This window comes from Falco rusticolus, chromosome 4 (genome assembly GCF_015220075.1).
Source record: "Falco rusticolus isolate bFalRus1 chromosome 4, bFalRus1.pri, whole genome shotgun sequence".
NCBI lineage: Eukaryota > Metazoa > Chordata > Aves > Falconiformes > Falconidae > Falco > Falco rusticolus.
In genome coordinates this window covers 5455503-5467573 of record NC_051190.1, presented here as the reverse complement: position 1 = coordinate 5467573, position 12071 = coordinate 5455503, and the positions used below count along the sequence as shown (strand labels likewise).

The 12071-nt window shown below is 44.7% G+C and overlaps 1 protein-coding gene across 10 annotated transcripts in view; it reads left to right on the top strand.

Annotated features, from left to right (window-relative positions):
- WNK2 (WNK lysine deficient protein kinase 2) overlaps positions 1 to 12071 on the top strand; it is a 112410-nt gene that overhangs the window by 68861 nt on the left and 31478 nt on the right. For 7 of the 10 annotated variants that reach the window (XM_037385938.1, XM_037385940.1, XM_037385933.1 and 4 more), the window contains exons 13-20: positions 2202 to 2516; positions 5284 to 5333; positions 7878 to 8043; positions 8124 to 8240; positions 8404 to 8571; positions 8796 to 8841; positions 10003 to 10119; positions 10585 to 11660. In XM_037385938.1, the coding sequence (XP_037241835.1) occupies positions 2202 to 2516; positions 5284 to 5333; positions 7878 to 8043; positions 8124 to 8240; positions 8404 to 8571; positions 8796 to 8841; positions 10003 to 10119; positions 10585 to 11660 (2055 nt within the window). The remainder of the gene's footprint in view (positions 1 to 2201; positions 2517 to 5283; positions 5334 to 7877; positions 8044 to 8123; positions 8241 to 8403; positions 8572 to 8795; positions 8842 to 10002; positions 10120 to 10584; positions 11661 to 12071) is intronic. The other 3 variants (XM_037385942.1, XM_037385939.1, XM_037385934.1) reach the window with 2 other exon arrangements.

Below are 12071 nucleotides of genomic sequence, written 5' to 3'. Positions count from 1 at the left end.
GGCCCGTAGGAGGAGAGCAAGCCGAGTGGGGACAGCAGCTGCACCGATCCCTTGCTCCACTGTGCATGGTGTGGAGCCATTGCACGCTCGTGGCAGAATACGGGCAAGCTGGCAGGAACGGTGGGGTCATTTTGATATAGAACAGCTTTAAAACAGGGAAGGGAAATAGCCAACGACCAGAAAGCTGCATGGAAGAGGACTATCGGACAAGAATGAATTCTAGCTGCAGACCCTTTCCCCTTTAAAAAAATGCAGCATAAATGGAGCTTCTGATATTGGTGCTATTTGCAAGAGAACTGGTTCAAGGCTTGTTGGCAAAGTCTGTAAACACTTCTATCGCCACATCTGCAATATGACAATGTGAAATGCAGCCTGACCCAAGCAGGAGAGAGCACTAGATCTGTTAGGAATAGCATTCTTGAAAAACTCTGTTCTAAGTACATCCCTTTGCCATAACAACATAACGATTAAAAGCCGTAACACCCCATTTCAACCTGCCATATCATGGCATCTTGAAAGTAGTACGTCATTTTAAAATTTCTATCTTCAGCCCTGTATTTGGTACGGAAATACTGTTTGTAAAAACAGTGGTGACTTGGAGCCCGAGGCAGCTGCTGCGGGGTGCCTGAGCCATGGTGTTTCCAGCAGCTTTACAGGGAGCAGAACGAGGACCATTGGGCGCAGCAGGCGCGGCAGACACCAGAACTGGAGAACTGATACCCCAAACTGTCCTGACACAGTCATTATCTATCAGAAATATGTGGAAGAATTGCATAGTAATATTTATAGGATAAAAAATGGCTATTGCAGACAAAATGGACAAGTGCAGAGGAAAATTAAAAAAAACCCCAACATTGTTCTGTGCTTTAAAATACTTCTGACAGAGAGGTATTTCTATAAAGAGAGGCTTTCCAGTGCAGCGCTGTTTTAGCAGTTGATGGTTAGCACCTCTGAGTTTAGTTTTGCCCAGGTAAATTATACATTGAAACATTCTGTGAATTATTCTAGTTATATAAGATTTTTTTTATAAAAAAAAAAAGACACTGCTATTCTGCAATGTACACCACAGTTGCTGTTCTAACAGCCTCTGCTTAGGCAGTCCTGTAACTGTTACGCCTTGTGAAGTACATCGCATCTTTATTTTTATCCACATTAAAACCTGGAATAATAATTTTGGCTTGTATCCACAGTCTGCAGAGACCATGCAGTTACAAAACTGTGTGGCCTAATTCTCATCCAAGTCTTGACATTTTTTAACGTGTTCTCCAAATAGTCTAAATCTCTGGGTGATGATACTTTAAATAAGTAAAAATTAGGCAGTGTGTTACCTAGTACTAAAAAGCCTTTTTTCTTCCATATTTTCCTTTCTTTCCTTTTTCCTCGTCCCACAAGCTCAGTCCCCTTGGAAAAATACATGCTGTACCTAAAAGGAGAATGTTCTGTTCTTAAATGTACAACTCAAAAGAGCGGTTGTGCAGAATAACAACATGGTCTCTAAGGTAGCTGGCATCTAATCGCATCGGTCCAGTTCCCACAAAGCGCTTATGCACACGAGTTATTTTAACGCACTGAAGAAATCCACTGAGATAAATGAAACTTCCTCTGTGCGTATGGCGCAAGGAAGCATTTGCAGGACTGGGGCCTCGGGGCTTAGCATGTCAAGAGTTAAGTTTGTCTTAAATGTTTAAACTAAGTGGAAAGCAATGTGTTCTGTAAGACACTGGTATATATTCAGTAAAAAAGAGTTAATTGTGTGGTCTGTACCGGCTACTGGTTCTACACGTATAGTAGATTCTTAAAGAATCCTGATTCAGATTATGGGTAGAGGATACTTCTCTCTGCCCAGGCATTGTGGTAGGCTTGTTGGAAGCAGAGCAAACTATTCAGGACAATGAATTAATCATCCCAGATTTTAATTCCTTAGTAAAATACGGCTTTGTTTCTACAAATCAAATAGCGCCCAAGCAATACACACATTGTCACAACTATACAGGAAGAATCCTTAGATTTTTATTTGGTCATTTCAAAGCAAGTTTAAACTCTTCAGTAGTCACCTTTCCAAGTGGAGACCACACAAATAGTCTCACTGCAGAATTACTAATCCTTTCTCTGTGAACTCTGGTGGCTTCAGTGCCTTGTCATGTGAGTCACAAGCCCTCCTAAGCAGAGATTTGTGTTAATAGCTGTCTGTTGTGTTACAGCAGATTACGGGACACACTCAGTATGCTCTGGAGGCTGGAGCCCAGGTGCCCATGCTGCCTGTGCAACCTTCGATAGTCATGTCACCGCCTTTGCAGTTGCAGCCTGAACTGTTGCCTCCCCGCGTCGCTCCAGAAGGTGTTTCACAGATTCATAGCAGCCTTGCTACAGCTAGTCCGCCCGTCCCCATAGATCACTGTCTGCCTCTTCAGCCCTCTGGTCTGCTGCAGCTTCAGCCTGATCTTTCCCAGCCGTTGGGTCCGCAGCCCCCGGCTCCCTGCTCAGCTGTCCAGGCAGTCGCGGAGACGTCTCAAGAGGTAGAGCTGTTTCCTCTGAAGTAACTCACCAGCCTCACCCTTAACCTTCTTACTTACTCCTTTGTGAAATAATGGGCTTATTTCACAAGGCAGATTATCCCCTCTCTCACCGTATGGAATTGCTTGTCCTAGATGCTAGCAGCTCTGGGTCAGCAAATAATTGGCTATTTTGAGTGAAGCTGGAAGCTGCATGTTGTACCTTGGGAAACGTCTCCTTGAAGTACCGAGGCAGCAGGACTGAGCACCTCTTTGTCTGTAGCTACGTACCAACACAGAGATAGAAATCACTTTCTTTTAAGTGCTGTGGGTCAGCAAGAAGCTGTTCTCGAGAGTTTCATCCATGTTTTGTCCAGTCTTGTTTTATGTCTCAAGCACGTGTGCAACCAGCCATCACTAGCCTTACACTGCTTCATAATGTGGTTCTTCCCTATGTCAAAGCTCTTCATGCTCCTAGCCTTGTTCCCATTTCATTTAGCATTGTATCCTCCTGTATCGCCTGAATTCTAGTCTAGCCCTGGGATTTTTGTTTCTTCAGGTTTTTGTAGGCATTCCCAATTCTCAGTGGTCATATAAGCAAGATAGATTTTGTTGGTTTCCTTTGTAAAACTGTCAGCTCCTCCTGTCTGCTATTTTGACTTTTCTTTCCACTCCCATAATTGTTTAACCTTCTGTCTTGACAGAACATCACAGCATGGTTTCTCCTCTTCAACTCTGTAACAGATATCCATAAGCAAAACAGAACAAAGATTCTGGCGTTTGAACCTGACTTCAGTAAATAAGTCTAATCTGTTCTCCACTTCTGAATGGAAATGTCTCTCCTGAGGCTCTGTTCTGAGCTACCTTTCCTCCCAAAGTAACAGTTTCCATCTCTTCAGACTAAATCTTTTTTTCTTACCCATGCTTTCATGCACTTGTCGCATGCCTTGACTACACAGTGCAGCCTACGAATTTCATTAGAGGTACAGCTTAGTTCCTCTTCGGAAGATGTTCAGTAAGGATGCTGCTAACAGTAGAACTGGATTCTAGCTCTTCATTTTGCCTGTCTAATTCCTGTCAAATAAATACTCATGCTGTGATGTAGGACGTGCCCTGGTGAATTTCTGTATCCTATAGGTTAGATATAGCAGAAATGGTAGGACCCATCTGTAGTGCTTTTCTTGCAGAATCCTCAAGTAAAGCCTGGCTGTGTCAGGCATGTCCCTTACTCAAGGTATTTCTTTCTCCAACTTCCTCTTCTGTCTGCACAGCTCACATCAGGTTCAACGCTGATGCAAAAGCTACAGCCTTCAATGCAGGGGCCATCCCACTAGGGATTCTGGAAATACGAGTAAACCTCATTGTTATTGTGCAGTATGATATGGGGTGTACGAGTCATCCTATATTACCCGAGAAATCCATGTCCACTGAGGCGCATGCCTGTCCTGTTACTTTATCATATCCCCAGGTATATTTAAGCACCCTTTGCTAAATTCATTATTGTATTTCATATGTATGTTAACTCCCTTCTCTCTTTCAATTTAAGAAATCAGTCCGATATCATAGCATGGTCAAAACTGATCAACGTGCTCCTTATGCTGATTTTATGACATACATTGCTAAGGTTTTCTTGGGTGTAAGAGGAGTTTCGTACCTGCATATATTCAAAACACTGCATTTTGTTGCTACTCTGCCATAATGTGTTTATCTCTTATCTTTTGTTTAAACGTGTGGCAACACTCAGACCCAAACCAATCTGAACTGATCAGGCAGATGAGATTTTGTAAGGTACTTGATCAAGTGCGTTACTAAAATTTAGATACATTATGTCTGTGTTTTCACTGTTCATTAACTTTGCAGTTTCATTGAAACTGCAGTCAAGCTTGGCATGGCATCTGTGTGGCGTTATAAGCATTGAGTGTGGCTGACTGGTTAACCACTCAGCTTTAACTCCAGTCTACCAGCTGCTTTGGTGTTAAGGTGTAACGATGACAGTCAAGGGGCTTGTCTCTAGCCACGTGTCTATAGAAGGATTTTATAGACATATTCTTGAAATATATATAAATATATATAAAATCATATATATTTATGAATATATTTGGGGTGTGTGTATATACATGTGCAGCTATATACATGCACAGGTGTGTGTGTGTCTGTCTACATGTATGGTAAGTTTGTTGCAGTAAGGTCAGTAGCATCATCATCACAAATTCTGTGAAAACGGGTCTACCCCATGCAAAAGTTTATGCTATTGATGTCTGTCCAAGCACTTAGGGAAAACTTCTCATGTGTAGAGAGCCAGAGGGCACGATGTGAGGGTGGTGGGTTTAAATGATGGATTTTCCTCTTTTATTTGTAAGTTCCCCAGAAACTTTCACAGTAAGCCAAATGAAAATACATAACATGTTTTAGGAAACTATACAAAGCAATAAAACAAATTAGCTTATACTTTATGTCCGTTCAAAAATAAATTGGGTAGATGCTGGTGTGGATTTGTCCTGCAGTCAAGTTTTTGCCATTGTGGTGAGAACTGCTTTGTGTCTTTCACCACCAGCAGTGAACTAGCAGATTAGTGACTCTGTCTGAAACGTGGTTGTGCACAGATACTGATGCTTTGGACAGAAGTAATGTCAGGAGGGTGAAATGGGACGTTGGTTTTTCTGAGTTCCAAGAACTGGTTAAACAGAATGGTTTAGGATTATTGGTGTCCCAACAGCAAAACCTTTCTTAAAGGTGTTTTTCATCTGCCAATACTATGTGTTTACTTAAATGACTTTTTCTTACATTTTAGGAGCAGGCAATACAGGACAAACTTCAAACTCTGTCACAGAGCTGTGAAAGGTATCATTATAATCTCTTTGGCATAAGTAATGTTTTCTTTCTGGAGGCTGTTTTTCCTTTCTTTGGTTACGAGGCTCAGCCAAACGCCTGGCCTTTGCCGTGGGTGAGAGCAGAGCGGCAGGAGCCAAGCAGGAGAAGGTGGAAGGGTGCGTGCCTAGGGAGAGAGCCGCAGGCATCCTGCGTGCAGCGTGCTGCCTGTTCCACCTCCTCCAGCTCTTCTAGTTCTCTAGTTTGGGTGCTGCATCCTAGCTTTGTACGTGCAACGGCTTTCATTTCAGCATGTAACTTTTAAGATAACTGCAGTACAGTCCCTGGTGTTGGTGCTGTTGAATCTGTATAGAATCTGTATAAAATCACGCTATCCTAGCATAACTGGGTACATAGTTGATTCTCCCTTTGGAACTAGATGGGGTATACGCCTGTATCACCTTCTGTAATGATCTTTCCCCAGGTGTATTGCAGGGGATGATGTATCAGTGAGAGTTGTGTGTTGAGCCACTCAAAAGTATCGTTGCAAGTGTTATAACACGCGGCCAAAGCCCATTCTGTGGTCTTGCGGTACGCAGGGTCGTGCTCGAGCCTCGCAGTGCTAGCGGCAGAAGTAATGGTAAATAACCCCCAGAGCCAGTTCAGCACTGTAGGAAACAAAAGCCAATTTCAGTTTGCTGTCCCTCACCTGCCCGTTTCTGTACTCAAAAGCAGAAGGGAAAGTAGCAAGGTTTGGAGGAAGCAGTGAGGAAGAGCCCTGCAGAGGAAGGCTCGCTGCTGGACTGCAGAGGGGCTGGATGGGGGCAGCAGCTGCTGCTGGGGGGGCAGGACTCCCCTCCACAGGCTTCTGCTCCCAGGCTACAGCTCCCGCTTTGGCATCAGCAGGAAGCCAGATTTTTCAGTGTTTGGGCAAGGCAGATGGGAACCGTGTGTGTTCGTAAGCAGCTGAATGCCTTGCCTATTGCAGGAGCCAGCACCAGCCTGTCTTCACTGATTTTAAAGCTCTGGGGTTAGGATTTTAGTGACCCTTTTCTATTTTCCTGTATACACAAGATGAGTTAAGCTTATGAACTTTGAAGACACCTCTCTTTTACCTGTTTTCATTCTACCCCACGAAAAAAGTTAGCCTGACACAAGTCAATGCAATACTGCAACCTTAAAGTGGTATCTTCCCCACCCCCCCCACCCCCCAAGAATTTCCAGGTTTTAAATACTGAATGGAAAGTGAAATCTAATTTTTTGTGACTATAGGTTAGTTCTGGCTATAAATAAGTTAGACAAAATGAATTAATTTTGTCTTATCTAGTCTGTCGTAGAAAGGCGCATCACATTTTCAGTCATCTTTTGAATTCTGATTTGCCTGAGTTGTGTTTGGAAAGCTGACTGTTGTGACTGCAGCAGCGCGGAGAGCCTGTGTGGGCACACGACTCGCAGTCGTAGAGGGAGGTCTCTGCTCCAGGGGCATGGGTGACACCGTGCTGGAGCTGGGTGCTGCTTTGTAGGGTGGAGGGTAGTGGCATGTGAATGGAATGGCTGGCAGGTGCAGCAAAGATGTGATCTAGAGTATCCCCCATGCGCAGAACGTGTTCGCTTTCCTGGTGTAGGAGTTACCCATACAAGGCAGCTGCAGAGGGAGCAGAGATCAGCTGTTCTGTGAAGCTAGTGCAGAACAAGAAGTAAAAGCTTTACGTTTAAGAAAAAGGGTTCCGTAGGTTAGACTTAAATTCTTTTACATCTGTATGGCTAAATGAACACAGAAATAAATTGTCCTGGCAGGTTATGAAATCCCACGGGAGGTTTGTAAGATCAGTTTACCCAGAGCTCTGTGAGGACTGGTTTAGACAGAACTGATTATACCTTGGGGGTAATAAATCGACCAGATGGCCTTACAGTATTCTTTCCTGACATGTTTTTTATGAACCTCTGAAAGTTTCCTGCATTTTCTGTACGTGTCATATTACAATAAAGTTCTTAGCAGCTACTGTTCTGGCTGCTAATAATAATATACTGTTGCTGGCTGGTCATCTGGGATATTGTGGCATGAAATCTTTCTGATCCTTGAGAACTGCAGAGAGAGGAGAGGCGGTCTCCCACGGGATGCTGTGTCAACTTCTCACTCTTTCCCTTCACCTCTGACCAACATGAACTGACCCTGTTTAGACCTTCTGCTGCGAGTGCAGATGGGCAGGAGCTGAGAAAACTGGACCGTAGAAAAACAGAAACTTGTGCAGTTCAGAGAGGGACTGTGAGGAACCCTGAAGCGAAGGGGTCAGGGGTCTGTAGTGGTGCAGTAGGAATGATGGGACTTCCCTTGTGGTATTGGCAGAAATGTTACTAGATCATTTCTGAGCAGGTGTGGTAGCCAGAGGACATGCCTGACTTGGAGTAGTTCCCTTACTGAGCATCTTTGAGTATCTGGCTCAATTTGGGTCAAAACAGTGCAGACATGCAGGTGGGTTTTTTTGCAGTGTGTTGTTGTGTATCTTACCTATGCATAACTACATTGTGTGTGACGGCGGTTTTATTTTGGGGTTTTTCTTCCTTTCTCTTACAAAGCTACATGAGTCCAGATGTTACTTCAGGCAAAGAGATGAGTGACAGCTTTGAAGGAGCAATAGGAAGTGGAAAACAAGAAGGAAAGTCTTCAAAGAAACATAAGAAATCTACACGCACTCGCTCGCGCCAGGAGAAGTCCAGCAGACCCAAACTGACCATTTTAAATGCAAGTACAGCCTCTCTGAGGGTAACTTCAGGATTCCTCTGGCTTTGCCAGAAATAATGGTTGTTAATCTTTGCCCCCAGGTTTGTAACACAGGGGATAAGATGGTAGAGTGCCAGCTTGAAACACACAATCACAAAATGGTGACTTTTAAGTTTGATTTGGATGGTGATGCGCCAGAGGAGATTGCTACTTACATGGTAAGGCTCGGTGGGGCGGCTGCCCGCAGTCCCTTAATGCACCAGGCTGCTTCGGCCGACTGATTTTCATATGTGCTTGTTAACTGAGCTTTCTGGTAGCTTTGGAACAGGGCATTAGTCTAAATGTTACTGTTTTCCTCTTTGTTTTGATGCGGCCTTATAGGTAGAGAATGAATTCATCCTGCAGAGTGAAAAAGAGACATTTATCGAACAAATGAAAGATATTATTGATAAAGCAGAAGATATGCTCAGTGAGGATACAGAAGGAGAACGAAGTTCTGATCAGGGAACGAGTCCTCAACAAGATACTGATAGATTGGAAATGAATGAGGTAAGAAATATTAAGTAAAGATTTCTAGTTTGATTCCTTTTTCTTAACAGCCAGTTACTGTTAGTTTTACATCCTCTGTTCAAAAAAAATTAAATGTTTCTTAGCTAGAAAAATAACACTTTTACTCCATTAAGGCTTACGAGTGCTCCTTGGAATGATACGCCTTTTGCATTGAGATGAGACGGTTAGTTCTCCTATTATTTTGATTTATTTTTTTTTAACAGGAGAAGCGGCAGTCTCAAATGAAGACACCTGTGTATCAGCAAAATGGTAAATGTGCCTTTGAATACAAACTTAATCTCATGCTTTAAGGCAGTCATGAGTTTATGCAAAGGTTTGCTACATTCAGGAAAAATCCACTGGTTACTGGTGGTTGGAAATTTACGTATACGGGTATGACAGTGGTCCCTGCTGTTAGCCGCCTGGAAGATTGCAGGACTAACCTGGATGACTCTAACATCTGGGGATGTTTAGGGAGGCCCTGAATTAGACAAGCTGATAATCAGCAATGGAAAAGTCACAAAGGTGTGGGCAAGCGTACTCTTTTCGCAACAGTAAATATATTTGCAATAGGAATCTAAAATATTACGTTTGCGTTGGTAATTTAATTGACATTTCTAATCCGTAGGTTTTCAGCTTCATTGGTATTGCAGGGGGACTCGGGATTCCCAACCCAGCCGTATGTGACGGGTTTTACAGGCAAAGGGAATGGGAAGGGAATTGGCCCTTGATTCACTCTGCAAGTGCATGCTGGTGGGAACACTGAAACCTCTACTGAAGGTTTTCATCGTTTCCAAAATTCCTGTTACTGCGCGTGGCACTGTGCATTTGCTCCGTGCTGATGGGGGAAGGAGGATAATTTAGAACTACTTTGGCTAGTGCAGAAACAGGGACTACTCTAAACTAGACTTTCTGCTCAAAAGATCTGGGGTTTTTGCCTGTAAAGGTCATATAGTTTTCTCAGCATGCCTTTATTTAACATAACATTTATACGAGGTGTGTATAGTTTTGGTTTATCATTTACATATTGCTAAGCTTTGAGATGAGATGGAAGGAAATACTAGCTAGAAAACTGCCAACAAGGAAGAGTTAAGCTGGATAAACTTTACAAAGCTAACAAATTTGTCATTGTGAGAAAACTGTCTGTAGTACAGTTAATAAATTTTTTATGGATGTAACTACCCTCTAAAAGTATGAACACTTGAAAATAAGTTTTCTAATAACTTAAAATGTGTGGCAGAATCGGGAGGCATCACTGTTTCCCTTCCAGAAGGGAGGAGAATCAAATTGGGAGCCGTTGATTTAACCTTGGCCAGTACTGTAGAAGTTCTGATTTTTCTTTCTGAACACAGAATTAAGACTAGGTTTTGACAGATGATCCAAATGAATGAAAACTACTGTGTTCGCTTCTTGTTTTCTTTTCGCCTCTAGTTTTGCATACTGGAAAAAGGTGGTTTATTATATGTCCTGTTGTGGAAAACCCTACTACTGATGCACCAGAATTTCCTCCACCGGTACCTCAGAGTACGCAGCAGTCTGAAGGGCCAGGTATTTACAAACTTCATGGAAAATGTCTTCTTCTCTGAAGCTGCTGCATCACCTCTCTTCTATTCACACCTGACTTAGCTGTGATTGTTTCACTTCATTTGGTTGGAGGAAGAAAACGATTAATTTTGTGAAGTCATGCATATTAAGTGTGTTCCTGGTGTTGAACCAAATTAGGAATGTTTGTTTGCGATTCAGGAAAGTCTCAGTATTTTAACCCTGCCTTATGCTATAAGGTAGCTGAAGTTGCAGTCACTGCTGTCTTAATAAGCGGTGAAAATATTTCAGTGAAATATTCTTGCATAATCTGCAATTTTAGGTTCTGATTTGACTTGTATTTTCTGGTGGGAATCACTAATGGGTTGTGGCTAGGTGTGGCTGTCGCTGCAGTTAGCTGGCAGGTTTTGCAGTGACTTCCATCCTGTGCAGGTCATTAAGAGGTTGAGCTGATGTTTGTATTCTTTCTAGACCTGGAGCAGTCAGATGATCAGCAAGTGGTGACAGATCCGCCTGGTGTCCTAGCTGGTCAGCAGCTTCCCCTGCAAGCAGGTGTATGTGACAGCCCCATCGGAGCCTCTCCGTCTTTGGCACAAGCTCCTGCTGCAGCATCTTCCACCGGCTTACCGAGCCAGGTGGAGTTTCCAGCTCCGGCACTGCCGGGGCCTGTTCCAACTATCCTGGAGCAGGTGGCTGCTAATGGCGCTCAGCTGGAGTATTCCCCGCTGAAGGCAGCAGTGCCGGCCCCGTCGGGCGCTCCTGCCCCCCGTGCCGCCTTGCTGGAGGAGCCCCCTGATGCCCCCGCTGCTCCTCAGCACCTGCAGCTGCAGGCCGACGAGGGCACGTGTGTCCCTGATGTGGAGATAGCATGTTGCAGCGTTGGGCCGCCCAAGTCGGCCCCAGCCGCTCCGGCGAAGGCGGCAGAGCTCTGCCCGCTGCCCACACTCCCAGACACTGTCGTTCTGGAACGGCAGCCTGCGGCGCAGGTCCCTCACCTGCCTGAGGCCGGCCAGCCCGGCATGGTGCAGCACTCCTTCGTGAGCCAGGCGTTCCCCGCAGCTGCGGCCTCCGACGCTCTGGGTCTGTCGGGGTCTCAGCTCCAGAGCCCGACGCAGGTGCCAGTGGCCACGTCCCAGCAGCACGCCATGCTGCACCAGGCACAGCCCGCGGCCAGCGCCGCTGTGGGCATCGGCCTGCTGCAGCAGCAGCAGCCCAGCACCGCCGAGTCCGACGGAGAGGGACCACCCAGGGTGGACTTCGTTGACAACACAATAAAGAGCCTTGATGAGAAATTGCGCAATTTACTTTACCAGGAATATGTTCCTACTTCTGCTTCAGCAGGGACTCCAGACACCTCTGTCCCATTAGAGCAGGGCGACAGTGAATTTAACTTGCCACCTTTTAATGAAGATCAAGTTCCCATCCTAGCGTTGGATTTGAGAGAACCGGGCCGTAATGTTGCAGATACCGGCCAGGAGGTGAAAGCTGCTGCTGAGGCCCAGTCGGTGCCGCTCGTAACATCTGAGATCTCGCCTTACCCAACACGGGTTAGTGCAGCCACGGCTCTGCCCTTCGTACCCCCAAACCCAGCTGCTAGGGACAGCACTACAGCGGAGCTCAGAACCACGAGCCTGTGGTAGGACACGTGTAGATATCTTGCTTCTGCAAAGATTTTGTGGGTGGATTACCTTTTGTCTGTTGGCTGCTTTCCAGCTTGAAAGTTGTCTTTAAATTTTTACTGTTGGATGCATTCTGACTCATTTTACATAAATGCTTGGTAGTGAAAGCCAGACTTTTCCTTTGGGTTTAGAAGTGGTGTAGTATCTTAGTTCATTCTCCTCCTCTTGTGTCCCATTTCTAAAGCAGGCAGAAATGTGATCTTTTTTTTTTTTTGTAGCTTAAGAATGTAAAAGACAAGAGGGATACAGTCATGCAAGTTCTGATGAAGGCGATTATGC